A 23920-nucleotide genomic window follows, 5' to 3' on the forward strand; every position below is an offset into this window, starting at 1 on the left:
AAAAATATTAAGACTTAAGCAGAAAATATCTATACACTGAATGGAAATAAAGAGAAATATATTTCCTGAAAATATTAGCGAAACCTTTTGTCGCTTAAATAATTAAGTTACCATCTATCATTGGACGTTGAATATTCGACACACATACATATATACATACATACATACATACATACTTGTATATATATGTTTTATATATGGTATGCATAATTTTATGTACAAAGTTAGATATAAGTAAGAACTATTTATTTGTATACTGATCCTAAAAATCTGTATACAATTCGAAATATCATGTACACGTTGAAAATGTATACGCAAGTCAAGATATCTGTCTCAATGATCTTTTTGAAATGAATTTAAGTAGTATGTGGACGTTCTCATCTCCTACCTCCCGAATAAAAATATTGATTCCAATGATTCTTTGAAGATATACATTAAAATATGCAAATGTTGTCTTCTGATTTTCAATGTGGTTGTACGATCGTTCCCGTCAACTGCAGAGTTACGGGGTCTTTCTTAATCGTTAAATATAGTAAAGTAAAAATATTGATTACCTAAAAAATATAAAATGCATTAATATTAAAGTTTTATTATGTCACGCTGAAGTTTCACCGCGTGGTTCATTACCTGGACGACAGCAGGTTTTTTCCACGAAATACGTATCATTGGTACCGAATATTCCACAGAATGTTCGATAGTCGCTAAATTCTCTAAATTCGTGAAATAAACTCTTAATTGAATACCTACATCACACAGTATTACACCTATATTTGTTACTTTTATGTCGAATACAATACCCTTGGTAACAAAAGGACCACTCAAATCTACCAAGTAAGCAAAGTACAATTCGCTGCTTCGCCTTCCAGCAATTTCTGCGGTCCACTTTTTCAGATTACAATTTTTCGCTATTCTTAAATGATATATACAACTTCAGTACACATTTCGTTTTGGGGCTTGATTACAATGGCAAGTTACATGTTTTTGATTGTATTTAACTTACTGTCTGCACTTTTTTTCGGACCATTCCGGGGGCAGTGCTTCGTCTTTTATGACGGAATAAAGTAATCGATGAACCACACAATCAGCGTATCGTCTAATAGGAGAAGTAAAATGCGTGTAATAACACACATTTAAAGCATAATGTCTCAAATCCACCTCCGTTTTAATTGCAGACGAACAGGTGTAAGTCGCGCGCTAAAAAAACATAAAACTTGTAAGTTATTCAGTATTTTATCAAGATAATTATATAATAAATTATACAGATCGTACATTCATTGTTTTAGCACAGAGATTATTAATAACCATCATTCTATACTTCATTGTAGTCTTGAAATCGCTATTTTCCGATAGCAATTCTCCGTAACGTTTAACACTAGCATGCAGTGATCCAGATGATTCAATGTCTAAATGAATTCCAAATACTTGTAGAACATCTGCCATTTTCTTCAGGAGAAGCATGGGAGGTTTTCTATGATTACGTAGTAAAGCAGTTTCGGGGATTTTTTCATACAAGAACTTTGCAACTATCATATTGGCTAGCAGCATAAATTCTTGTATAAGTCTAAAATATAATATAGACGGGACAAAGGTATATTAATTTGAATAACTTCGTTGAAGTGTCGCTACAGTTCACACGCAATATTAATACCTGTTACTCTCTTTGTGTTCTTCCATAGAATAATTTATCGGTTCACCTGTTGTTTTATCAAGTTTAATACGTAATTTTGATTGACTCAAATCCAAAGCACCATTCGCGAATCTCTCGTCGCATCTTTTACGAGCCAAACGATGCAAAATGTTTACTGTCGATGATAAATTGTTAATATTATAATTGCCGCTTATTTGCAACATATCCACAGGCCAACTTTCATTTTCCGGATCTTCAATAAATATTTGAGCGTGTCGATAAGACATTTTACAACAAGAATTCATTACAGTCTTAGCAAAACGGTATTTCACAACTTTCGCTTCCGGTGTCATTTCACAAATTACAGAGAAAGCTAGTCTATCTTGGCCAGGTAGTAGGGAACATACATCACACAATTGTTTCGGTAACATGTGGTATACTCTGTCAGTCATGTAAATACTCGTAGCACGTTTTGCTACTTGTACATCTAATGAGGATAAAAATTCCAAATAATAAGTTACATCAGCTATATGTACACCAATCTATAATAGGGAAAGCATACAACAGCATCTAAGTATATGAACAAATAATTGCATAAGAAATTATTTTAAATAACAAGAAAATTACTTCGTAGTTTCCGTTTTCTAAGGGTTTACAAGAAACTGCATCGTCTAAATCAACAGCAGTATCGGGGTCAATAGTAAATATACATTCGTTCCTCCAGTCTTCCCGATCGTTAATATCTTTTTCCGTTAACGAGTAATCTTTGTTTTGAAGTCCTTTCGTCGTTTCTTCGTTATACGGTGTTGTATCTAAATTAAGTTCAAGCAATATTGCATTCGATTCTGCAGATATATCGCCTGCTGCACCAATCATTTTTACAAGTTTCCTGCGATCAATGTAAAGTATTAGTCATTTTTACTATTTACAGTTTTTAATGCGTTATAATAAATAAATATAATCAGGATTATACCCATATTATTCATACCCATTTGCAAATTTAGGTTTTATCCAGTCGCTAATTCTAGCTAAATATAATTTATCTTCTTCTATCGTGGTCGAGCTTTTCATTAATTGATCTTTCTTTTGATTTATCTCAAGGTTCGGCGTACGTTTATCTCTAGAATAAAAATGTAAAAATGCTCCTTCACGTTTTAAATGTCCCACCACTAGCCTCGGATGTATTTTTTCTAATATAGAAACAACAACGCCTGTCTTTCGGTTTTCTGACTCCCACATTGTTGGAGGATTTATATGGACTACAACAAGATCTCCGTCCAAAGCACGATTTCTGTCTATTACTCCGATAATTACTAAATCTGGTTCGTCGTCGGACAGCGATAGATACGCATATTTACAAAATTTCGGATTAATGCGCAAATGTCCTTCTACATATTCCGCGTTCTCTGAATTCTGATTCTTTAAAAGTTCTCGAACTTGCTTTACGGTAACATGTTCTGAAAATTTATCCTTTTTTTTTGCCGTTTTGGAAGGTTTCTGAGCTTTAGATTTATTTTGATCTTCAACATCTACGACTTCTTTGGTGCTGTTGCATTCGAACCTTAGACTTTTTAATTCTTCCGACTTCTGCTGTGCCTTTCTTCTTTGACAAGCTTTTTCTCGCTTCTGTAAAATTCAATTTGTAAGCGATATTACATGTAAAACGAATACTAAGAGTTTAAGCAAATCTCAATTACTGTTTTACCTGTTTAAGGACACTTTGGAGCTCGTCTTGTAAATGAGCATTGGAGCAGCTGTTTACTTTTCCACCTTCTTTGCCATTCACCTTCGCTTTTAAAGAATGCTTTATTCTTTGCCCTACGTTCTCGTTTTTTTTTTTCGGGCAATGCGGTATTGTACTCTTTTCATTTTCACAATTTTCCAAAACACTTGCTTTCCGAGACATATTTTTAACAGGACACAAAGAACTTGCTTCTTTGAACATGACTCGAGTACTGCACAGGTTCTTTGATTTTGTATAAATGGTGCTCGATAACACATATAAATGTTATTGAAAAATATTTGTATAAAAATTGCATTACTCGTGCCTCGACGATGTTATAGTGAGATAAACTTATCAGATTCAGTGATAAGAAAGCGAAAAGTTAGGCGGATAAACTGCCAGTTTATTCTAGTCCTAAAAATAATATATAGTCAGATTAATTGCTTCCGCAATTAATCTTTCGTTCTTTGATTTTAAGTTTTTCATGTAAATAAGAAAATCACTGAGCCACCGGGGAAACAACTTTTGCTTATGCGATAAAAGTCGATGATATAAAAGACATTTTAAAAAATATATCTGTGGTAGGCAAGCAAAATAAAATTGCGATTTTCATTTAACGTTATCAGATTATCAGAGGGATTCCCTTGAGGCAAAAATAGATTGCAATCGTTGATCGCCACATTTCTAACTTGTGCTTTTTTTGTAATGTGTTCTGATAATGTGTTGTCAAAAATACATATCACCACCTACAGTAAATCAGCTATACTACTGCCAGTTAGTACCACAATCATGCTGTTCCTGTGAGATAGTGATGTCGCTTGCAACTTCTTGAACCCTCCCATGAAAATTCGATACGAAAAAAAGATGTAAATTATTGTAAATGTGTAATCGGTACAAGAAAGTTTAATCAAATATCAAGCAACAACAGAGCGTACGTTTATTTGTCGTCTTTGAACGTATTCATTTTTTTAAACCGAGCACCAAGAAAATATCGTTTGCGACATCTGGAGACGCAAGAACGATACTAATTAACTAGTAGCTTGAGCATTTTACCGTAGATGGCGCTGCAGTGTGTTTACCGACGGAAAAAATACACCGGGTGATCGGTCTACTCGTACACCTCGTTTATGGTTGATACATGTTTCGGTTTCGAACCGAACCGATGGTAAGCAGATTTACTAGGGGAACGTCGGTAGAATTTCGTTGGAGGTCTGGTTTCTCAGAAAATTTCGACGATTGGCTAGATCTTTTGGCTCTGAAATTACAACGATTGGACTGGTTGGCCAGCACTGGTCGGCAAAGAACGGAGTAAGGTGTGGTAGAAGCACGGAAGAGTCGTGTCCGGAATCCGGAACGTGGAGGAAAGGCTAGATTGTTTCGATCGGTATTAAAGGAAGACGTTAGCTCGCGCAGTCGGCTGAGAGACGGAGTATCGACGGGGTGACGGGATCGCGAGGAACACAGGCGTGACTGAGGACGAGTGAGGAAGAGAGGAATAGAGAAAGAAAAAGAGAGCGAGGAGAGAGAGAGAGAAAAAGAGAGAGAGAGAGAGAGAGCGGTGGTTCTGGCGGTACATAGTAGGAAGAACTGGGATTGGGCATTCGGTGGCATTCGGGGAGAGTACGAGTACGGGTACAGTAAGAGTCGAGTACGCTACACGAGCCACATAGTCATAGTCTTTTGGTGTTTCGGTTGACAGCGGAAGCCTGAACTATCGGTGGACGTCCAGAGGATCGAACGACGGAAAATGTTTCACGTAAGAAGATTAACGAGGTCGTCGATCGCGTTGAAACAAGTACCGACAAACAATGATATTATTCACAAGACGCTAATACGCACTATGCCGGCGTTGCAAGCACGCGGTTACGCCGACCATCAGATACCCGATCGTCTCAAGGATATTCCAACGGATCCTAATCCAAAGTTCTTCGACATGGTCGAATACTTCTTCCACCGTGCCTGTCAGATCGTCGAGGACAAGCTGGTCGAAGATATCGGCAAACGTTCTAGGATGAGCGTCGAGGAGAGAAAGAAAAAGGTGAAGGGTATTCTGATGCTGATGGAACCATGTGATCACATCCTCGAGACAGTGTTTCCCTTGAGACGCGACTCTGGCGACTATGAGATGATCACCGGTTATCGTGCTCAGCATTCGACCCATAGAACACCTTGCAAAGGAGGTAAAATCACTGAAACCGACTGTTGTTTTCACCATGCCCGCATCAACGATAACCCTTGTGTTTTCATTGTTTTTCGGCCTAATTCTCGAACAGAGCCGGTTGTTCCTATCTTTTTCAGGCGAGCGCTCGCTGCCGTTTGAATCCGATATTGCTAAGCGCATATTAATTACGTCATCGATGACGGCATCGAAACGTTCCGTGCACGACAGCGAATCGGATGAAATTCGTGCTGGATGTCCAGAAAGGATGTTCTTTCGCGGATGTTCCCCCGGTCAAGCTCCGTTTTGCCGGTTACTTTTAGGTATTCTCGTATGCCGAGCGTACGCGATTAAACTCGCGACACTTAGGTCGATTTTTACGGCTTCGGACGCACACGATATACAACACGGTTTTAACCTCGTTTCCACATAGAGAAGAAAATTACGCCCGCCAACTTTATCGGATGAATATTTGCAACTTTCTGTTCGTGTTCAACTACCGATCGATTACTTGTTTTACCGCAATTACAATGTAGAATATCAACACTCGCAAACACGTGACTCGAGTCGCATAAAATTAACGCGGGGAAACATTTGAATATGTATAATACAGTACGTAGTTTATGACGTAATCGACACGAATCGACCAGTCTTCATCGATCGGTATTTCGATATTTTCAATTCGATCCACTTTCGGTTAAAGCGATTTCCTTATTACCTCGATTCCGTTCTTCTTAGGGAGCACTATATAATAATAACAGTTCGTCGCTCTTGCCGGCGATATCATTCCCGCTATCTCGTCTATTCGATATATTTATTAACGAGTCTATGAATCAGGGTATTTGCATTTATTCGACGTTTACCGTTCTATTATCGTTGCCGGTACTTGCATTAGACGAAAATAATAGAATTGCTGTTACGTAGCTCACGTAGTAAGAAGCTCTCTTATTACCTTCTCTTATCAAATTACGAGCAATTTTCAGAACGATAACGCGCGAACGTTTATGTTTGGTCCGCGTTTCGGAGAAACCCTGTCCACGGTGATTACGTTACACCGATTAAGGCGCGCTCGGTTTTAATTTGCTGTTCGTGCGAACAAAATTTTTTAATTGGTGAAACCGACCATCGGGAAAAATGTTCGTTCGTTCGTTCGTTCGCCCGTCCGTTCGTCCGCATCGCGTTATCTCCTTGATGTAAATTTGTACGAGCTCGTGATTAGCAAAGAGGTGATCTCGCGCGCGTGCTAGAGGATCGCGGGAGGAATGGTTTCGCTAGCCAAATAAACAGATTCTGCTGGATGATCGTTCCACGCGGCTAGTCATCGATCGATCATTATAATTACTTTGTTTATCCCGCCTTACGAGGCACAGTCACCTGTGCCTCGTTGCTTCGGCTCTGCTTCGGTTATGCATCGGTCGCATCGCGGTTCTCTTCGTTATCTTTGTCGTTCGCCTACTCGAAATATGGCAGAGGATGACGCGCAAGGAGATTGAATCATTTTTCGCTGTATAGTTAGAAGATATTTCGACGAGCAAAGTGACGCTGTGTGTGTCCGATGCCAAGCTGTCTACCATTTTCGTCGGCCGAGCTGCCAAACGTTAGGTAACCAACCTGACAAACGCTGATTCGCATTTTAAATCGAGAGTTTTGGCAATCGCCGGTATCTCGTGCCAATGTCACGATGTCTTCGGGTCAATGGCCCGCGTGCCTAGCCCCGAGCTCGATAAATCATCCATATTTTCTTCTCTCGCGCGCTCTCTTGATCTACGCGGGATCACCCGCGTTCGAACCGTGTCTCGTTAATTGCGATATCTATTTAATTTCATCTATTTAACGCGCCTCCTTCTCCTACATCGAATTCGTTTCATTTCATTCAACGTTTCTCATCGAAATACTTCGCGATCTCGCAAGCAACGTCGGGCCGCAATTGGAAAAATCATCGATCTTGGCCGCGATCGTGGATTATCGTGTTCGCGAGTACTCGAAATTCCACGTTTCTCGACCGACAGATTGAAAAATCAAGCCGCGCCCGAATACTCGCGTCTTATCTTCCAGCTGTTGTTTGCCAAAGTCATTAACGAGGTCGCCCGACTACGGGCAGGACTCTGACTATGTAGCTGTCGTCGTGTGACTATTTTCGAACGATAACGCGTGCGTAATATGTATGTTATGTAGTATACAGTATACGCCGCTGCCCGCGTTTTCACCGATCGACGACCATTCGTTTCCGCGCCGCTTCTTTCCGCTATAAAAATAAACCCTTCGCTCGCTGGCTTTGTCGCGAATCAACCGACGGCACACGACATTATAATACACGGAATGATTGCTGGATGCAATTACGGCTTGGCACGTGCCGGCGTCAAGTTAAGCGCACGGTTCGCCTGGATGCTGGTGCGCGATCGCTATCGCGCGCGACCTTCGGAAAACGGAATGAATTTCGAGTTTCTCGGGGCTCTAGAAAGGCTCGGCAGTCGGGGTTATTGCGTAATTGTCGACGAAACCGAAAGCTAATTTTAGATAACGATGTTTCCGCGAGGCGAAACCCTTTTCCACCGACTGGTTCGCGGCGAGCGACGAGAGCTTCGCGACGCTTTGTAATCGGCCGATCGTAAAAACGATCCCGCGACTCGAACAAACGCGCGGAGCATTCTTGCACGAGTCGCGTTATTTATCGATCGTATTCTCTCCGAGAACAAAAATTGCCGCTCCGCGCATTCGTTCCGTTATATCCGGGCTATAGCCGTGTATATATTTAGCACGATCGCGGCATGATCTGGCAAGATCGTATCGAAAATGTAGCTGTCCGTTGTTCGCATCGTCGAATCATTTCACGAATCGTCGAATCATTTCAGGTATCCGTTTCTCGATGGACGTTTCGAGGGACGAGGTGAAGGCTCTGTCCGCGCTGATGACGTTCAAATGCGCCTGCGTGGACGTCCCCTTCGGAGGCGCCAAAGCCGGTATCAAGATTAATCCAAAATTGTATTCCGAACACGAGCTCGAGAAGATCACCAGAAGATTCACGTTGGAGCTCGCGAAGAAGGGATTCATCGGTGAGACGGAACACGTTCCGAACGATTTCATTTCCCTCCCGCTCGCTCGCGGCACTTCCATGCTGCACACGCTTAAACTGTAAATTGTAAAATATGTTTGCTCAGCGTTGCATATTCGAAGCAGCTGCGAAGCGGCGCTCGATCCACGAGCGTATCGTGATCGCGGGATATATTTCGTAATCCGTCTGTTTTCAAGAAACTGTTTGCTCGCGTCTTGTCTGGTCAGATGCTATCTCGAGCGTTGGCTTAGACTCGCGAGCCCGCTAATCGTGTCCGAGCCAACGATTTCCGTTCGACGATCGATCGACGAAACGAACTTGAAAGCAACCGCGTTACCACCATAATTTATGTTCAGGGCCTGGCGTGGACGTACCCGCCCCCGACATGGGAACCGGCGAACGCGAGATGTCTTGGATCGCGGACACATACGCCAAGACGATCGGCCACTTGGACATCAACGCCCACGCCTGCGTCACCGGGAAACCGATCAACCAGGGCGGAATTCACGGACGAATATCGGCGACAGGTCGCGGGGTCTTCCACGGGCTGGAGAACTTCATCAACGAGGCGAATTACATGAGCATGATCGGTGGGTGAATCGCGATTACAGTAATGTCTCCGTAACTGACGCTCGGATTGCGCACAAAAATGGACAATTTCAGAAGAGGAAATACAATTGTTCGAGCCTTGCAGCTCGTTTTTGTAGTTGTCGACAATATTCGTGACTATAAAAACGATCCGCAAGGCTCGAATAATCGTATCTCCGCATCCTAAATTGTCCATTTTTGATTAGAGAGACATTACTGTACCCAATTCGTCCTCTGTCCCGCGCATCGTGGTATCGCGCACGCTCCTCTCGTTGTCTAAAAAAAGATACGCGAACGAGTTGTGCGCGTGGTAACGCGGAACAGAGGAAGATGGCTAGAGAATATGGTTGCCCAACGGCGAATAGTCTGTACGGATCGATTCGATCGGCCGTAGGCACCACACCGGGCTGGGGAGGCAAAACGTTCATCGTGCAAGGTTTCGGTAACGTCGGTCTGCACTCGATGCGTTACCTGCACCGAGCCGGAGCCACCTGCATAGGCGTGATCGAGCATGACGGTGCAATCTGCAATCCGGAAGGCATCGACCCCAAGGCAAGTAACGCGTCGCATACATCTGTCTCTCGGTGGACGGAACAATATCGGCGACGACGTAATATCGTTAATAAGATTGTTTCGTTGTTCAGCAACTGGAAGACTATCGCATAGAAAATGGCACTATCGTTGGCTTCCCTGGTGCCAAGCCGTACGAAGGTGAAAATCTCATGTACGAGCCCTGCGACATATTTATACCGGCCGCGATCGAGAAAGTTATTACCAAAGACAACGCTTCGCTGATACAGGCGAGTCGATGGTTTCCGGAGTCCTCGATCGACGATGGCAACGACAATTTTTCCATTCGATTTCCCTTTCGCAGGCTAAGATCGTAGCCGAAGCTGCCAACGGACCAACCACCCCTGCCGCCGATAAAATCTTGATCGACAGAAATATTCTCGTGATACCGGACTTGTACATCAACGCCGGTGGTGTTACCGTGTCCTTCTTCGAGTGGCTCAAGAACCTGAACCACGTGTCGTACGGTCGTCTCACGTTCAAATACGAGAGAGAATCGAACTATCATTTGTTGGGTGAGTTTGCTCGCGACTCGCAGGGCTCGCGCGGGTCTCGCAAGTTCTAACCAGGACGCGTTCGTTTTCCAGAATCCGTGCAAGAGTCGTTGGAACGTAGGTTCGGCCGCGTGGGTGGTCGAATACCCGTAACACCCTCCGAGGCGTTCCAGAAACGCATTTCCGGTGCTTCCGAAAAGGACATCGTTCATTCTGGTTTGGACTACACGATGGAACGATCGGCAAGGGTATCTATTCGAACGATTACATCCCCATTCGATTCCCAATACCTCAACCCCAAGTCTCGTTCTCTCTGACTCTTGTTCCGCAGGCCATCATGAAAACTTCGATGAAGTTCAATCTCGGCTTGGATCTGAGGACAGCGGCTTACGTGAACTCGATCGAGAAGATCTTCACCACGTACTCCGAAGCAGGACTCGCATTTTAAGTAGCCGGGCGATAGCCGAACACCGCCGTATCGATCGAGATCGGTGACGAGACGAGTGTATATGGAAATTATGAGCCAGTATTTGAAAAGAATATCCACGACATCGCCCCAGCTGGTGCTGTCCAGTCGCAGTGACAAGAGACCAAAACTAGCGTCCGGAACGTGTCGTGTTTATATCGCGTCGTACGATAGATCTATCGATGCGCGTCGCAATTATAATATAATAATAATAATAATAATGATAATGATAATGATAATGATAATGATAATGATAGTAATAGTAATAACGATAACGATAACGATAATTTGCCTAAAAAATACTTTCGCGCGCTCGCGTTCATCGTCGGTGGAACGCATACGGCGGTGACATTGTCGGGTGTTTTTCCGAAAAGGGTGAAACCCTTCGGTCCGCAAGATTCTGTTCGCGATCCCGACGATCTTGATAAGAAAAAGTCGAACGAGGACAGCTCGATGCGTTTCATCAACGAAGCATTATTGAAGGCGTAGACGCGTGCACCGCAGAGCAAACGGAAGAAACAGTGTGATCCAATAACGAATACTGCCGCGTCGTTCAGAATCAAGTGTATTCGTCACCCTCGCTCCGCGAATCGAGCACGAGATCGACCGATACAACGTTAGTGCATTTTTATATATATATATACATACATATATAATTATCTCTCTCTCTTGTTACACAGTGTATCCTGAAGAAGAATTCGTGCGTGAATCGTCGTCGAGCAGAACGGCGTCGTCTGGATGTCATTTACAATTAAGACTCATTTCTACCGCATCGGGGTGCGCGATTTATCACATAGTAATCTTGTTACGAACATGGAGAGTATGTTAATAAACATGTGCTCCGAATCGATCCTGGTTTGCTCTTTGTTCCTAGAACTTGTCGACGAACCCGATCGAAACGAAACCTGTGTCGCGATGACCAAGGAATTCGCGTGTTCCATAAAGACGCCGAGTAATATCTCTGTTCGACGAGAACGAGCACGACGATGCTTCGCCGCCCGCGCCCCAACTTCGACCCGTGCTCTAAATACGACAAATGCAACGAAGTGCACGGTGGTTTCGTGCGATAGCGGAATATTTTTGTCGCGGTTGCGTAACGCGTTTCGGACTGAAACTCGATGCAAGGCTAAGCGAATTCTCTCCGCGTAAACTATAATTAGACCGTGGATTCGTCGCGTTTGCGGCAATCCCGATCTTCTGTATCTCGGCATAGCAAAACGAGACATGCACTTCCTTCTTTTCTTTAGAACGGATTACAAATGTTTTCTTTGTATCGGTTCGTTTCGAATCGAATTCGTGCAAATTCAAGAATAACTTCGATTCCACGAGAACGGTGAACGATCGCGTATTACGTACTATATCGGACAGCGATCGTCCGTCCGATTGCACATATTATACGTACATGTACATAGGTACGTGAATCGCCCGTACTACTAGTTGGGGCGGCGGCCGCCCTCGTATAAAGAGTGTCAGCGTCGCGCCGCTGGCTTCATTCGGACCGTTAGTACACCCGACGACGCGACACGATCAACGCATAAGGTGATTACTGTATTTTGTTTTGTTTCGTTTGTGCTCGTCGCGTCTCGATAACCCGGCCGCGAGAGCGACACGATCGAAAGAACCGGGCACCGCGCGTTCTCCGATCGTTAACGCGTTCGGCGCAAGCTTCGGTGCAAGATATCCTTTAGCCTACTCGTTCAACGTCGATTCGACGGACTCGTTTTGGCATCGGTTGGGGGTTGCGAATTGACTGCACCGAACGCGTTGGCATCCTTCTCGTTCAGCTTCCGACGCGCGTGCATCGTCGTCCTCGTCGTCGAAAGCTGAGCAAACGTATACGTGTAGAGACCGTCGTTGAGAACATGTTCCAATTCGAATTCGAATTCACGTTGTCAGGACCTCGAGGCTTTCCACGAGCACGGTGGTATCGCGCGACACATGTGCACGCTGCTGTTCGCGTAAGCTCGCATTCTAACGCGATGGTCCTTTGAACGAGGCATAGGCTACGCTCGAAAACACGTTCGTTCCCGACGATCGCTTAGCATTTTCATGAAGGTAAATCCGCGCGTTGCTGTCTCGTCGGTGCGAATCAACCGATCCGACGTACGATCGAGCAATTAATGCGTATCACGCGAACCGTATGCTTTGCTCGTTTTTCCAGGTTTCAAGATTGGAGCACCGAGTGAACCCTGATATGTCAATTCCTATGTCTACCATAAGCAATGGAAACGGATCCACGATACAGATTAACTCGCGGCCGGACGACATACAGAACCGCGTCATCGGGGGTGAGTAGTTTGCGCGCGACCCTGGGTCCTCTATGGTGTACGTACGATCTAGAGTCTACGGTTCGCAGAAACGAGAAGCATCGATGATACACGGTAAAAGAGCGAGAAGAGACGAGGCGTCGAGATTCATGGCGTAATTTGTACAGGTACGCTTACGTGTACCTGGCGTTTCTTTCGGGGATCGATGTATTTATAGGAACGAGCGGGCTCTGTCCATCCTATGAAATATTACGCAGGTGTAAAGAAGGTCAAACTTTCCATTAGGCGCAGCAACTAATATGCCCAAGAATCGAATGTGCATTATACACGCGCATGCATCTACGTGTACACGTGGAAAGGGGAAAGGTCGTCGATCATTCTCCGTTCGCCGGAACTTCCGGTGTATTCCAGATTCGCGGTCGTATCGTACCCCTTTCGACGATAGCCAACGATCTCTCCGATCGATCTTTCAACGGCGAGAACCACTTCGAACGTCTCGTATCCTATAGATTCGATTTTAGGCCCGGCGAGTAGAACCGGTCGGCGATCGATCGGCTACTCGGTCTCGAGAAGTCGTCCGTTGCCTTGCACAGGTGAACTTGGGTCGCCTAACATTCACCTTGCCTATAGATCGCCGTCGACCGGCTATAAGCACAATCGGTAAATTGTTCCCAAGTATAAATCGATCGCGAAACGCGTCTAGAAAATAAAGCGCGTCGCGTCGCGTCGTCGCGGTTCGAACTGTAGCGTCTACGGAGTTTGCATCGTCGACGGGGAAACGTATTCGATTCGCGACAGCCGTCGTTAAAGCGTCGAACGAAAATAATTCGTTACGCTTTTCCAGCCTTTTCTAATCGCGCAACATCGATTATACCAGGCCGAAGAGCCTGACAACGCGTTCGCATCGAAACCACGAGTAGTCGTGCGAAGCGATGGAATCTCGATAAGCCTATGGAACGACAATGGTACTTCGGATAATAACCAGGTTTCCGCTGCTGTCGCGTGAAAACGTCGCCGTTTCTGTTTCAATATTCATCGAGCTTCCTCGCGTGCTGCATATTTCATAGGCCAACCGACAATTTGATTGCCGGGCATACGTACGATCAACCGCGACGATCGCTCCGCTAAACCGGATGTTGATAGAGAACAGCAGAAAATCTCGGATTCGCGATCTCTTCGCGACAAGCGGTCGCGCGAAAGCGATGTCGAGAACGATCGCGACTGGACCGACGATCGAGCATCGTTTTCCGGTGATCGAACGATTTAAATCCACAGTTCCTCTGGGAGGAACGACAGAGGAGTATACCGGCTATGGCTGGAAGGGGTGGTTGCGCGCATTTCGCGCATGCCGTTCTCGCCGAAGCGAGACAGAGCGTTGGCAAAAGATGCACGCGAATGGACAGATTCATAGGGAGAGAGAGAGAGAGAGAGAGAGAGAGAGAGAGAGAGAGAGAGAGACGGAGAGGGCGAGCTAGAGGTGCAGTCGCGAGCGAGGGAGGGAGAGAGGGTGAGACCTTTCCAATGTGGCTGGTTAAACATAAACCGAGCAGCCACTGCTCTCAGTGAATCGTCCGACGCAAACTACGGTTCGAGCAGCCTCGTTCCGTTCCCTCGTGGAACGACAATCTATCCGGCACCCTTCTCCGTTTGCCTGGACTTCGGAGATACGTACTTCGGACGATTCGCAAGGTGCTGGTTCGATCATCGGATTCGCGAACAGCCGCGTCGACATGACGGACGGTAAGCTGCGTGGACCGCGAGTTATCGGGATCTCGTGGACGAACTTCTCGTCGACCGGTTGCCCCGTGATTCCGAGGAGAGTGCAGTGGAACAACGACGACGATACGTCGACGCGCGCATTTAGAAATTCGCTGCTAATTTCCCTCGACGCTCTTCTCGAGACTCGACAGCTTTGATTAGTCATCGGGAATGGATCCCAACGGGACGACGCGACTCCGTATATCGCGGCCCCATCGAGGACAATTCCATTATGTAACGTAGGATCTCCCGGTAATCTATCGCCACCGAGCCATCGCTTCCCGAATGTAGGTTTTACACACAGCGTTTATATCGATCCGAGCGAGAACCGACCATTTGTACAATCAATAAGAAAAATAAACACCGCTATAAATACGCATCTCCGTCGTGGTCTACTCTTAAATCGTAGTTGCGGAGAAACGAACGAGCGAACCCCGCGAGCAACGGGCAACGCTCTGTGTCCGCCGCCACCGGAGATGTTAATTATTCAACGGCGGAACGTCGATTAAAGCTAACGGGATATTTTTGGAATTCGAGCAAGTTCGTTAGACTAATGGGACGGAGAAACCGTGTCACTCTAGATACATCGATATCGAAATTACCCCGACAATAGCGACAATTTCTATATTCCACCTCGGAATATCTTGCAAGCATCGAAACAGGTCGCTCCGAATCGGTCTGCTAATATCGTAGGCGACGTAGGAATTTATAGATCCAGAGCGCTTCGGTTCTCGTTTACGAGCCGAGCTTCCGACCGTCTCGATGACAACGAAAACTCGACGCTATCGTCGAATAACATGCCGTCGAGTAGGCTGTCGCGGTACTTTCGGAAGACTCTCGACTCCCCGTCCCCTCCGTTGGGACTAATCGAGCCAATTATTTATCGAATCGTTCGATCGCGAAAGAGCCCCTAGAACACGCGACAGCTTTTACGATGAACCGGCAACAACAACCCGCTATCGCGGCACTAGATCCGGCCGCTTCCACCCTGTTGAAGCGTTTTGCTCTCTCTCTCTCTCTCTCTCTCTCTCTCTCGCGCGCGCGCGCGCGACCAGGCTACCGGAATAATCGCAATCAATTCTAACAGCGACGCATCGAATGTTCCAGCGGACGATAGACAGGAACCGGATACCCCGAATAACTGCAGGAATATCCTAGTGGCACTATCCTGGATGGTCGTAATCTTAACGATGCCGTTTTCCCTCTTCATCTGCTTCAAGGTGAGAGAATCGCGTTTCCCCTGGTCTTATTCTATCGACAACGTACCGCGGCCCCCTCATCGACGTACTACAAATCTAAAAATATCGGTCGTCCACTCACCGGATTCTATTCTCGTTCCTCGAGTTCGTTGCGATCTCCAGCGGATGCTCCGGCGTCCATTCACTTCCCGTTATCCCGCCGTTCTCCATGGTCGCTATTCGATTCGATGGAAATCGGTCGCAGCTCCTTATCGCCGGGTCCACGCTTCCTGCGAACCAGAACACACCGTTTATCCTTTATTAATTGGAACGCTTACGCCTGGCTGACGGTTTTCCAACGGTTCGTTCGCAGGTGGTGCAAGAGTACGAAAGAGCGGTGATATTCCGTTTGGGAAGGCTCTTGACCGGCGGTGCCAAAGGACCTGGTAACGTTCTTCCTTCTCGATCAACCAGTTCTCCACGAGAGAGAGTTCGCGTTTTCGAATAAAAATTCTGAAACTTCCAGGAATCTTCTTCATTCTGCCGTGCGTCGACAATTACGCTCGCGTCGATCTACGGACGCGCACCTACGACGTGCCCCCGCAAGAGGTGAATTGTTGGTCGAGGCTTTAAATTGCCACGGTAGACGAAGCGCCGCCGCGTTGGCCTCGCCAACGATCAAAAAGTAATCGGGCTCTGTATCGCGGCAGGTCTTGACGAAAGACAGCGTGACGGTGTCGGTGGACGCGGTGGTGTACTATCGAGTGAACAACGCGACGATCTCGATCGCGAATGTCGAGAATGCTCATCACAGCACGAGGCTGCTGGCCCAGACAATGCTTCGGAACACCATGGGCACCAGACCGCTTCACGAGATCCTCAGCGAGCGCGAAACCATCTCAGGGAACATGCAGGTAATCGGCCGATCTAAACGATCTCTCCCCTCTCGAGGCAGCCCTTGAGCCTTAAGCGACCATAACGAATCCGACGAATTCAGGTATCACTGGACGAGGCTACCGACACTTGGGGAATCAAAGTAGAGCGCGTGGAAATGTGAGTACCGATACGAATACGAATCGACCCGTCGTTCTTCCGAGTCTGTTCTCTAATCCGTTGTACCTTCTTGTTGGACAGCAAGGACGTCAGGCTACCCGTTCAGCTCCAAAGAGCCATGGCCGCGGAAGCTGAAGCCGCTCGAGAGGCTCGCGCCAAGGTTTGTCCCTTTATCTCGCCGCCACTTTCGAATCTCTCGCGTAATGCGCTCGCTTCGATTGCAGGTGATCGCAGCAGAGGGTGAACAAAAGGCTAGTCGCGCGTTGAGGGAGGCATCCGAGGTGATCGGAGACTCTCCTGCCGCGCTGCAGCTTCGCTACCTGCAGGTACGCACCGATCGGACCACCTCGAAAGTCCTTGCCCGATCGATTCTCTTATCGTTCTACCGCTTGTTCGCAGACTCTGAACACCATCTCGGCGGAGAAAAATTCGACGATCGTGTTCCCGCTGCCTATCGACCTGTTGACTTACTTCATGAAAGCGACCGCCCTCAAAGAGAACCAGATGTAATCGCGAGTCGCCGACCGCGTTCCTTCGACGCGCTTCGCGAAACCGCGAGCTCGCGAAGTGACCCGTGCCCGAGGAAATTCGGTCCCCGCCTCGGTCGTCTCGTCGACGAAGCAAAGAGATTTTCTTTCCGCGAGCTGTCTAGAAAATTGATCGATCTCGACGCACGTGCAGGCTATAAAAGTTTCACTCGCGATTCTATGGACATGCTCGCATACGATACAGTATTAAATAATGTCAGTTTGTGACTACAGTTTACAGCAAACTTTCGCACCGTGATCGCACACTAGCAGACTATCGACCAATTTTTCAGAACACCGTATGTTATTCGAACTTTCTTCGGTGTCTTTTTTTACAAGTTATTTAACTTTCGACTACTCGCAATCTTGTAAGATACAACGGCGATTCGAGGGATACGTTTTTAGTTAGAGTGGGAGGGAAACAAGACACTGCGATTCACTGTGTCAGGCACAACGATGCTTAACAATCTGTTGCTCAACGCGGCGTTAAAAACTTGTCTCGACCGTACCGCACACTCGGTAATCTTTGTTTTACTTGTTCAAATTGTACGCGTTGTTCGCTGATCGTTCGACTACGCGTGCTAAATATTTTACGGCGGCATTCCACCGGCTGATTCGAGACGAACGATAAATTACGATCTCGTTGTCGTCGACGATTAAGATTAAGTCTTCGTCTTTCGTACGATACGTTACTGTCCGAGCTCTTCCCGACTTGACTTATACTGTTATCGAAACCGTTGCGACGAAATCGTCGTTACCGTTCTTCTTCTAAAATCGGTCCGCAGAATTTAAACTCCTCTCGAAAATATTCGACACGTGAAATCGAACGTCCGGTCAACGCGCTGTAATTGAGATTCCTTGGAATTTATTTTCGTTACATTTCGTTTGATGTTCACGAGCACGAGCACGAGCGTGGAGCACTTTATTATATGCTCGATCGTAGTCTACTTTGTTCGCTGCGACGCGCAACAATAAGAGAACCGCGTTTCGGTATCAACGCGATCGAACATTTTAATCGACCAATTAAAACGTACGGTACTACTTCTTGGTACTCCTCGAGCATACTTTCCGGTAATTTGACCGAAATGTTCGATCGAGCCGGCGAAACAAGACTTATCTTAATCTCTTAGGTACGGCATAAATCTTCATTTTCTATTTCTATGCCGGTACGCCGTACCGGTGCCGAGCTTGAGATGTTAAAACGATGGATATTAAATAATGTACAAAATCATCTTCTTGTCGTCGCAACCTCATCGACGGACTGCTAATTTGACTGCAAATTTCTTATTCGCCACGACCAATTAAGTGGAGAAACCTCGAGAACCTAGAGCCTGCTTCAGATTTAACGGCGACGTGTCTTCAAACATGTATCTCCGAACGTTGAGGAACGTATGTATCACTTCCACTTGTCTATGCGTGTAAATTGTGATCCTTTGCGAACGAGCGGTGGAAGTGTGTAGATTCTATCGATTGTTACACACTGTATCGCGATCCTTCTAACGATAAATGAACTAAACCTACCTCTGTGTTACTACATGCTTCGATCTCTACTTGTGATACTATGTTATGTTAATATAGAATAAATTTTACATCGCTCTGGTGACGTTCGCGTTCTACCGCGGACAAATAAAGTACGAATACGTTTGAAAAACTACTTCGACTGTATTTTCTCTTCCATTGGAATAGTTAATATTCTTTGGTCTTTAAAATTTACCTGTGTACATGTATCAGTATACACGATCCGATCGAGTATCAGCGAACAGAAATTCATCGCAACTTGGTCGTGCAAGGTTGTTGCACGTAATTCAAACAGAATCCTCTGTTTCCAACGTCGTTCGGTGCTTCGGTACTGTCCGTATGGAAAATTAATCTGAACGGTTTCACCGTGCCTGAGGAGAATTAGAAACGGCTGTTAGGGAATAAATTAGTTACGATACTTATTGTCAAAGGTAAAATACTAACTGACGACGGAAGACGAGTTCAAACTTTGATTCTCCGAGTTGAACGTCCCGCCGCAAATACGATCGATACAAGTCATCATCGCGGTCGGTAGTTTACCAGAGTTCGATGCACACGGAATCGTCAACCAGTCGGTTTGGCAGGCAGCCCCTGTCATCGTAGCGATTTGCGTTCCTTGCGTATTTCCCGTCAACGTGAACGCGCTATTTCGCATCATTTGCCCGGCCGGAGTTGCACCGGTCGTTACCATCGATTGACCTGGTCGTTAAACGTTAACAATTATCGTATTCATCCATATAATCCATCGATAATCTGCCTTACCATCGGCTGTGCACGCCATGTACTGAATTCCGCAAAAGTTCCTTTCCATTCGTATGCAAATACTGTAATCCTGATTCGACAGTTGCAGCCCTGTGTTTGGATCGTAATTGAACGATTTGATCTGTCCGGATATGCCGGTAAAATATTGTAGACAGCCTTCCTCGGCCCTGTATATGGTATCGCAACGAATTTGGGATACCCGGACTTTCCAGGATCGAGCGAAAGGGCTTCCGCTCGTGACGAACGTTAGCGTGACAGGATTTGTTTGCCCGATACCAACATCGACGTAAACTAAAAAAATATAGATTCGGGTAAACTTGTCGACGAAATGCTGCTACCTCGCCGATTTCAATGACGTACTATGATTTCCAGTGTTGATACCGCAAATAGGAGGCACCGGGTTTCCCCCAGACACGATGAACTGATCATAAATGCACTGATTGTTCGTAGCTTCCGGTCCCCTTATGTTAAATAGCATGAAATCCAATCTAAAAATTCAACGAATTTTAAACGATTCTACCTAAACAACAGGTTAAACCTTCAAACGTAATTGACGGGCTTACGTACCTAAACTGGCACACGGACGGATGCGTTTTGACGAGAGTCAACTGACAAGACTCTGTGCTGTCGAAATTCGACGGATAATTCGGATTAACGAAATAAGTGTTGTTAACACCAATAGTTTCACCGCAAGATACAGTTACTGATGCAATAAAATAATTATTGGTTATCTAGCATCGACTTTATCGCCGCTTTCCACGACGACGCTGCTTACGGACTGATCCGTTGCGCGATTGTTTCCCGCCCTGCGCGTCATTTGCAATTGTTTGATGCATCTGTGCAGACGTAGTGGCAGGCAAATCAATTGGATAGAGTGGGGGGAAAGCCGGTCGACGAGTCAACGTCAACAGCGTCGTCGCGTTTTGCATTCTGATTCTTTGCAATTCTTTGCCGACGCGATAATATCACTATGAAAAATAAATAATAAATTTACCGATGCAACAAACCCCGTAACCGTTCGCACAAATCCCACTAGACACGCCACCACGTTGCGAGCATTCCGATGCTGCCACGCAGGTACCATTTTCGCCGCTTAATCCAGCGCAAATGTTATTGTCGAACCTCACCACGGTAAACAATGGAAAGACTAGGCGATAGATCCAAAAAAAAATACATAATTCAAATTAATGAAATATTGCTTAGAAGGAATAATGGTACAAATACTTACTGCGTTTTTCTCGGCCAATGTTAGACGATTTGAATGTACTCTCTGGCAAATTCTGCGGCAACGTTTCATTCGTACGAAAATTGTTCCTCTGCCAGAAACGCGTAAATCTTCTTAGAGCATTCCATGCATCAGCATCGACGCGCGTCGCAGTTGCATACAGTATAAACACGAGAAAATAATGAAAACGCATTATCGCGTTATAAAAGACACAGCAACAGAACACTGCTACTAGTCTAACCGATACTTATTCGTATGGACGAGGGATCGTCCTGCAACTGAGAGAAAAACAGATGCGAAAAGGTAATACATATACCCGAGGACGCGTTTACACGGTCTGCTTGTCACGTCCCTGAAATATAGTACGTACCAGCATTGAAACGGTTCGTAAATAAATACAGAGAAAGCCGAAAAATTTCATTGACCATTTATAACACCTGATCATTGTGCTCAGTCTTCGTGTCGGAGTCCGCAAATTTACTTTCACTTCGCTTGCAATTAAATAGGTTTGAGTTCCTTCGGATGCAACCGTCGCTACACATCTTTGAAAACGAGGTTCTCTCTTTCCATCTTTATTAGTACAATGGGTGACAGAATATTTTCTTGACTGTGAAACCCGTTAGATGCATAGGATGATAACGAAGAAAGCGCACTTTCTAAATGCTTTTCTAAACGTTTGTCAGCACGGTCTGTAGGTTCCAAGATGCGCGTTACACACAGGACAATAATGATCTATGTCGTTGCATGAATTCAAGCAGTATGGCAACATGCAGCACGGCCAACATCTGTGAACAAAAGATTCCTTTAATGTGCTTGGACGCGCCTGTTCTTAGATTTCTTTTAAATTGTTATACCCGCATAAAAACAGCGCAAAGGCGGTAATGTGAGTGATTACGGATCGACGAACTTCTACAGCTGTAACGACGATCGAGGTGCACCGATGGCATACAGTGGTCATAGGTATTGGCGCCCATAGTCGATTCGAGTTGGCTACAAATGTTTAGTCTGAGTAAAATATAAAAACCATGTTTGTGTTTTCAACGTGCTAACGAGGATATTCTGTTACATGAAGAGAGCAGCTGACCCATAGAGAAAGACGCCATGTAATTTTCTTGTGCTTGGGCGTAACTAGGGGGTGGTATCGGAGCGACAAAGGACGACCGATTTGCCGATCGAAATGGACCCCAATTACGCATTGGTGGACGTCGTGCAAATATCGACGAATACGTTGGCGGTGCATCTCTCGCGAGAGCACGCGTGCTTGGCTATTCCAATCAGTATTTGTTATCTTATAGGGCTCGGCTGAATAATTTCCCGGATCTGTAAAGTGAAAAGTCATAATAGACATTCTGATTGCTAAAAACTGATGATTCATGTATTCAGGATGTCTCGTAGATGTACCTCTCGAACCCGGAATATTATTCAGCCGGATCCTGGGCGACCGATTACAGTGTACAGTATGAAAATTTCAATACTTCATCGTTGACGATCGGCACGCATTGCAAAAAGCTAGACAGACTCCACTGCTGATTGCTAGTTTCAAGCGACGACAGCATGCTACTTGTCGCTTCTCTATTGCTCGACGACGTCGGATCTAATGTGCCCGAACGCACATGCGAATTTTGCGAGTCCTCGTTGTCTTTTCCAAAGATATGTTCGCATCAGTACATTATGATACACAACTACCGCATGATGAGAACAAGAAACTGTTAACAGAATGTACCAGATTCGGTGACGCCATCCACCAATAAACTACGTTCATCGAGCGACGGTGTCCCGTAATCCGTCACAGCTAAAACTTCATTTCTCTGACCAGATATCGACAAGGAAAGCGACGCAGACATTTGTAAAGTGTCTTGCGATGTTTTAGGTATCAACGACGGATGTGTAGGCGTTGCTTGTGTCGCAGCTTCGTGGCTAAGCGTGATCTATAATAATGATTCCTTTTGTTTTAGATCGATTAACATTTTTACCTACAAAAAGCCTAATAGGATTCAAAAGAAACATTTAAATCATATTACTCGAAATAGAGGGGGGTACGTTATACCTTGCTCTGCAAAAGTTTGCGCACAAAAGATTTCACATTTTCGCGGGAGTCTTGAAAATTGCGACTTGTTTCATAACTAAATCGCATCGGAGATGTCGAGTCGGTAACTTGTCTATGCAACGGCGGCTGCGTTACAGTTAGCTTAACCAACGTTAGAGGGGTCTGCGTACCAATAGTCGATAATTCCGTTACCGATTCCGTTTCCTTCGACTCTAACGAATTTTCTGAAAAATATTTAACATAACGAAAACCTGTTCATATCTATTTCAATATCCTCAAAATTAATGTACGATATACCCAATGCATCCGATCCAGCTTTCTCTAGCTCTTCTAAGCTGCAATTAACATCAACGCCCTGTGCACCATGATCAGAGAATCTGTCAGTCTTCGAATTCATAGCTACTAACGCAACAAGTCATTCAAGGATCATGACAGTTAATCAAAGGTTGATAATCGTTCGATACTAAGATAAATGAAACTAATTACCGAGACGTTCAACGTCTTAACCAAGAATAGGTTAGAGGTCTCCGCAACAGTCAACAATATTATGCAATACGTTCCAGCAAAATTGATCACTTCTTCACTTCCAATCTAATCGATAATATTTACGTAGCTTGGAACACGATAGAAAAGATCATCTTCCAAAGTATTCTGCGACGGACTTTCGTTGAATCGTTCGTAATGTGGAAAGGGAGATTCAAACGGAGCGCTGCCCGACGCAGTTAAAGATGGCACTCGACGTCGGAGATTCGTACTCGTATACACCGTAGGCGTAGGAAGCTCGGAAAAGATTCTGAGCTGCAAATCGTTGAATAAAAAGAATGAAAATACGATTATCAAACGTTGCATTCGTTGGTCGAGGCACTTGTAATTTCGATTCGATCGTAGTAACTTGATAGCCCAGTTG

At 45.3% G+C, this 23920-nt stretch overlaps 5 protein-coding genes across 10 annotated transcripts; 2 read left to right on the plus strand and 3 right to left on the minus strand.

The window, feature by feature from the left end:
* Positions 1 to 229: 229 nt before the first annotated feature.
* LOC117225930 (Dis3 like 3'-5' exoribonuclease 2) lies at positions 230 to 16259 on the minus strand. Of its 2 annotated transcripts, none has more exons than XM_076525160.1 (9): positions 16024 to 16259; positions 3333 to 3764; positions 2616 to 3253; positions 2255 to 2516; positions 1649 to 2169; positions 1270 to 1561; positions 1001 to 1194; positions 628 to 910; positions 230 to 554 (listed from the first exon to the last, which is right to left on the minus strand). In XM_076525160.1, exons 2-9 carry the CDS (start codon positions 3570 to 3572, stop codon positions 465 to 467), a joined length of 2520 nt encoding a protein of 839 aa, XP_076381275.1. In that variant the 5' UTR covers positions 3573 to 3764; positions 16024 to 16259; the 3' UTR covers positions 230 to 464. The 2 variants fall into 2 exon arrangements, with proteins under 2 accessions (XP_076381275.1, XP_033335675.2); XM_033479784.2 differs by lacking the exon at positions 16024 to 16259 and having other exon boundaries at positions 628 to 710; positions 798 to 910; positions 3333 to 4514.
* Gdh (glutamate dehydrogenase, mitochondrial) lies at positions 4950 to 11528 on the plus strand. The gene is made up of 8 exons (XM_076525161.1): positions 4950 to 5530; positions 8361 to 8561; positions 8917 to 9150; positions 9543 to 9700; positions 9793 to 9948; positions 10023 to 10233; positions 10306 to 10460; positions 10544 to 11528. The coding sequence occupies exons 1-8, from the start codon at positions 5098 to 5100 to the stop codon at positions 10658 to 10660; spliced, it is 1665 nt and encodes a 554-aa protein (XP_076381276.1). The 5' UTR covers positions 4950 to 5097; the 3' UTR covers positions 10661 to 11528.
* LOC117225934 (uncharacterized) lies at positions 11228 to 21581 on the minus strand. The gene is made up of 9 exons (XM_033479790.2): positions 21337 to 21581; positions 20970 to 21244; positions 20736 to 20888; positions 20309 to 20444; positions 20102 to 20229; positions 19742 to 20032; positions 19424 to 19678; positions 19176 to 19350; positions 11228 to 16171 (listed from the first exon to the last, which is right to left on the minus strand). The coding sequence occupies exons 2-8, from the start codon at positions 21157 to 21159 to the stop codon at positions 19229 to 19231; spliced, it is 1275 nt and encodes a 424-aa protein (XP_033335681.1). The 5' UTR covers positions 21160 to 21244; positions 21337 to 21581; the 3' UTR covers positions 11228 to 16171; positions 19176 to 19228.
* LOC117225935 (band 7 protein AGAP004871) lies at positions 12595 to 19115 on the plus strand. 2 transcript variants are annotated; one of them, XM_033479791.2, is made up of 10 exons: positions 12595 to 12733; positions 12840 to 12966; positions 15811 to 15923; positions 16255 to 16327; positions 16408 to 16490; positions 16592 to 16795; positions 16879 to 16934; positions 17016 to 17094; positions 17159 to 17260; positions 17334 to 19115. In XM_033479791.2, the coding sequence occupies exons 1-10, from the start codon at positions 12728 to 12730 to the stop codon at positions 17442 to 17444; spliced, it is 954 nt and encodes a 317-aa protein (XP_033335682.1). In that variant the 5' UTR covers positions 12595 to 12727; the 3' UTR covers positions 17445 to 19115. The 2 variants fall into 2 exon arrangements, with proteins under 2 accessions (XP_033335682.1, XP_033335684.1); XM_033479793.2 differs by lacking the exons at positions 12595 to 12733; positions 12840 to 12966 and adding an exon at positions 14551 to 14685.
* Positions 21523 to 23638, minus strand: LOC117225938 (uncharacterized). 4 transcript variants are annotated; one of them, XM_076525165.1, is made up of 8 exons: positions 23500 to 23638; positions 23311 to 23412; positions 23014 to 23237; positions 22690 to 22894; positions 22442 to 22605; positions 22051 to 22231; positions 21821 to 21956; positions 21523 to 21751 (listed from the first exon to the last, which is right to left on the minus strand). In XM_076525165.1, exons 2-8 carry the CDS (start codon positions 23408 to 23410, stop codon positions 21646 to 21648), a joined length of 1116 nt encoding a protein of 371 aa, XP_076381280.1. In that variant the 5' UTR covers positions 23411 to 23412; positions 23500 to 23638; the 3' UTR covers positions 21523 to 21645. The 4 variants fall into 4 exon arrangements, with proteins under 4 accessions (XP_076381280.1, XP_076381278.1, XP_076381279.1 ...); XM_076525163.1 differs by having other exon boundaries at positions 22033 to 22231; XM_076525164.1 differs by having other exon boundaries at positions 22033 to 22231; positions 23311 to 23415; positions 23500 to 23624.
* Positions 23639 to 23920: the final 282 nt, after the last annotated feature.

This window comes from Megalopta genalis, chromosome 11 (assembly GCF_051020955.1).
Source record: "Megalopta genalis isolate 19385.01 chromosome 11, iyMegGena1_principal, whole genome shotgun sequence".
NCBI classification, from domain to species: domain Eukaryota; kingdom Metazoa; phylum Arthropoda; class Insecta; order Hymenoptera; family Halictidae; genus Megalopta; species Megalopta genalis.

What these genes read in the sequence shown, in the direction of transcription:
- LOC117225930 (XM_076525160.1), bottom strand. Translation starts at nt 3,572, where the DNA reads ATGTTCAAAGAAGCAAGTTCTTTGTGTCCTGTTAAAAATATGTCTCGG. An exon ending in TAGAAAACGGAAACTACGAA is followed by an intron (nt 2,170 to 2,254) that starts GTAATTTTCTTG and finishes TCCCTATTATAG; the next exon opens with ATTGGTGTACATATAGCTGA. An exon ending in GAACACAAAGAGAGTAACAG is followed by an intron (nt 1,562 to 1,648) that starts GTATTAATATTG and finishes ATTATATTTTAG; the next exon opens with ACTTATACAAGAATTTATGC.
- LOC117225935 (XM_033479791.2), top strand. An exon ending in AAAGTAGAGCGCGTGGAAAT is followed by an intron (nt 16,935 to 17,015) that starts GTGAGTACCGAT and finishes CTTGTTGGACAG; the next exon opens with CAAGGACGTCAGGCTACCCG. An exon ending in TGCAGCTTCGCTACCTGCAG is followed by an intron (nt 17,261 to 17,333) that starts GTACGCACCGAT and finishes GCTTGTTCGCAG; the next exon opens with ACTCTGAACACCATCTCGGC.
- Gdh (XM_076525161.1), top strand. Translation starts at nt 5,098, where the DNA reads ATGTTTCACGTAAGAAGATTAACGAGGTCGTCGATCGCGTTGAAACAA. An exon ending in GAATTACATGAGCATGATCG is followed by an intron (nt 9,151 to 9,542) that starts GTGGGTGAATCG and finishes GATCGGCCGTAG; the next exon opens with GCACCACACCGGGCTGGGGA. An exon ending in ATCGAACTATCATTTGTTGG is followed by an intron (nt 10,234 to 10,305) that starts GTGAGTTTGCTC and finishes TTCGTTTTCCAG; the next exon opens with AATCCGTGCAAGAGTCGTTG.
- LOC117225938 (XM_076525163.1), bottom strand. Translation starts at nt 23,410, where the DNA reads ATGAATTCGAAGACTGACAGATTCTCTGATCATGGTGCACAGGGCGTT. An exon ending in AGCTGGATCGGATGCATTGG is followed by an intron (nt 23,238 to 23,310) that starts GTATATCGTACA and finishes AATATTTTTCAG; the next exon opens with AAAATTCGTTAGAGTCGAAG. An exon ending in GGGTCAGCTGCTCTCTTCAT is followed by an intron (nt 21,957 to 22,032) that starts GTAACAGAATAT and finishes AAACATTTGTAG; the next exon opens with CCAACTCGAATCGACTATGG.
- LOC117225934 (XM_033479790.2), bottom strand. Translation starts at nt 21,159, where the DNA reads ATGCGTTTTCATTATTTTCTCGTGTTTATACTGTATGCAACTGCGACG. An exon ending in TATCAACACTGGAAATCATA is followed by an intron (nt 20,033 to 20,101) that starts GTACGTCATTGA and finishes ATATTTTTTTAG; the next exon opens with TTTACGTCGATGTTGGTATC. An exon ending in CATGGCGTGCACAGCCGATG is followed by an intron (nt 19,679 to 19,741) that starts GTAAGGCAGATT and finishes TTTAACGACCAG; the next exon opens with GTCAATCGATGGTAACGACC.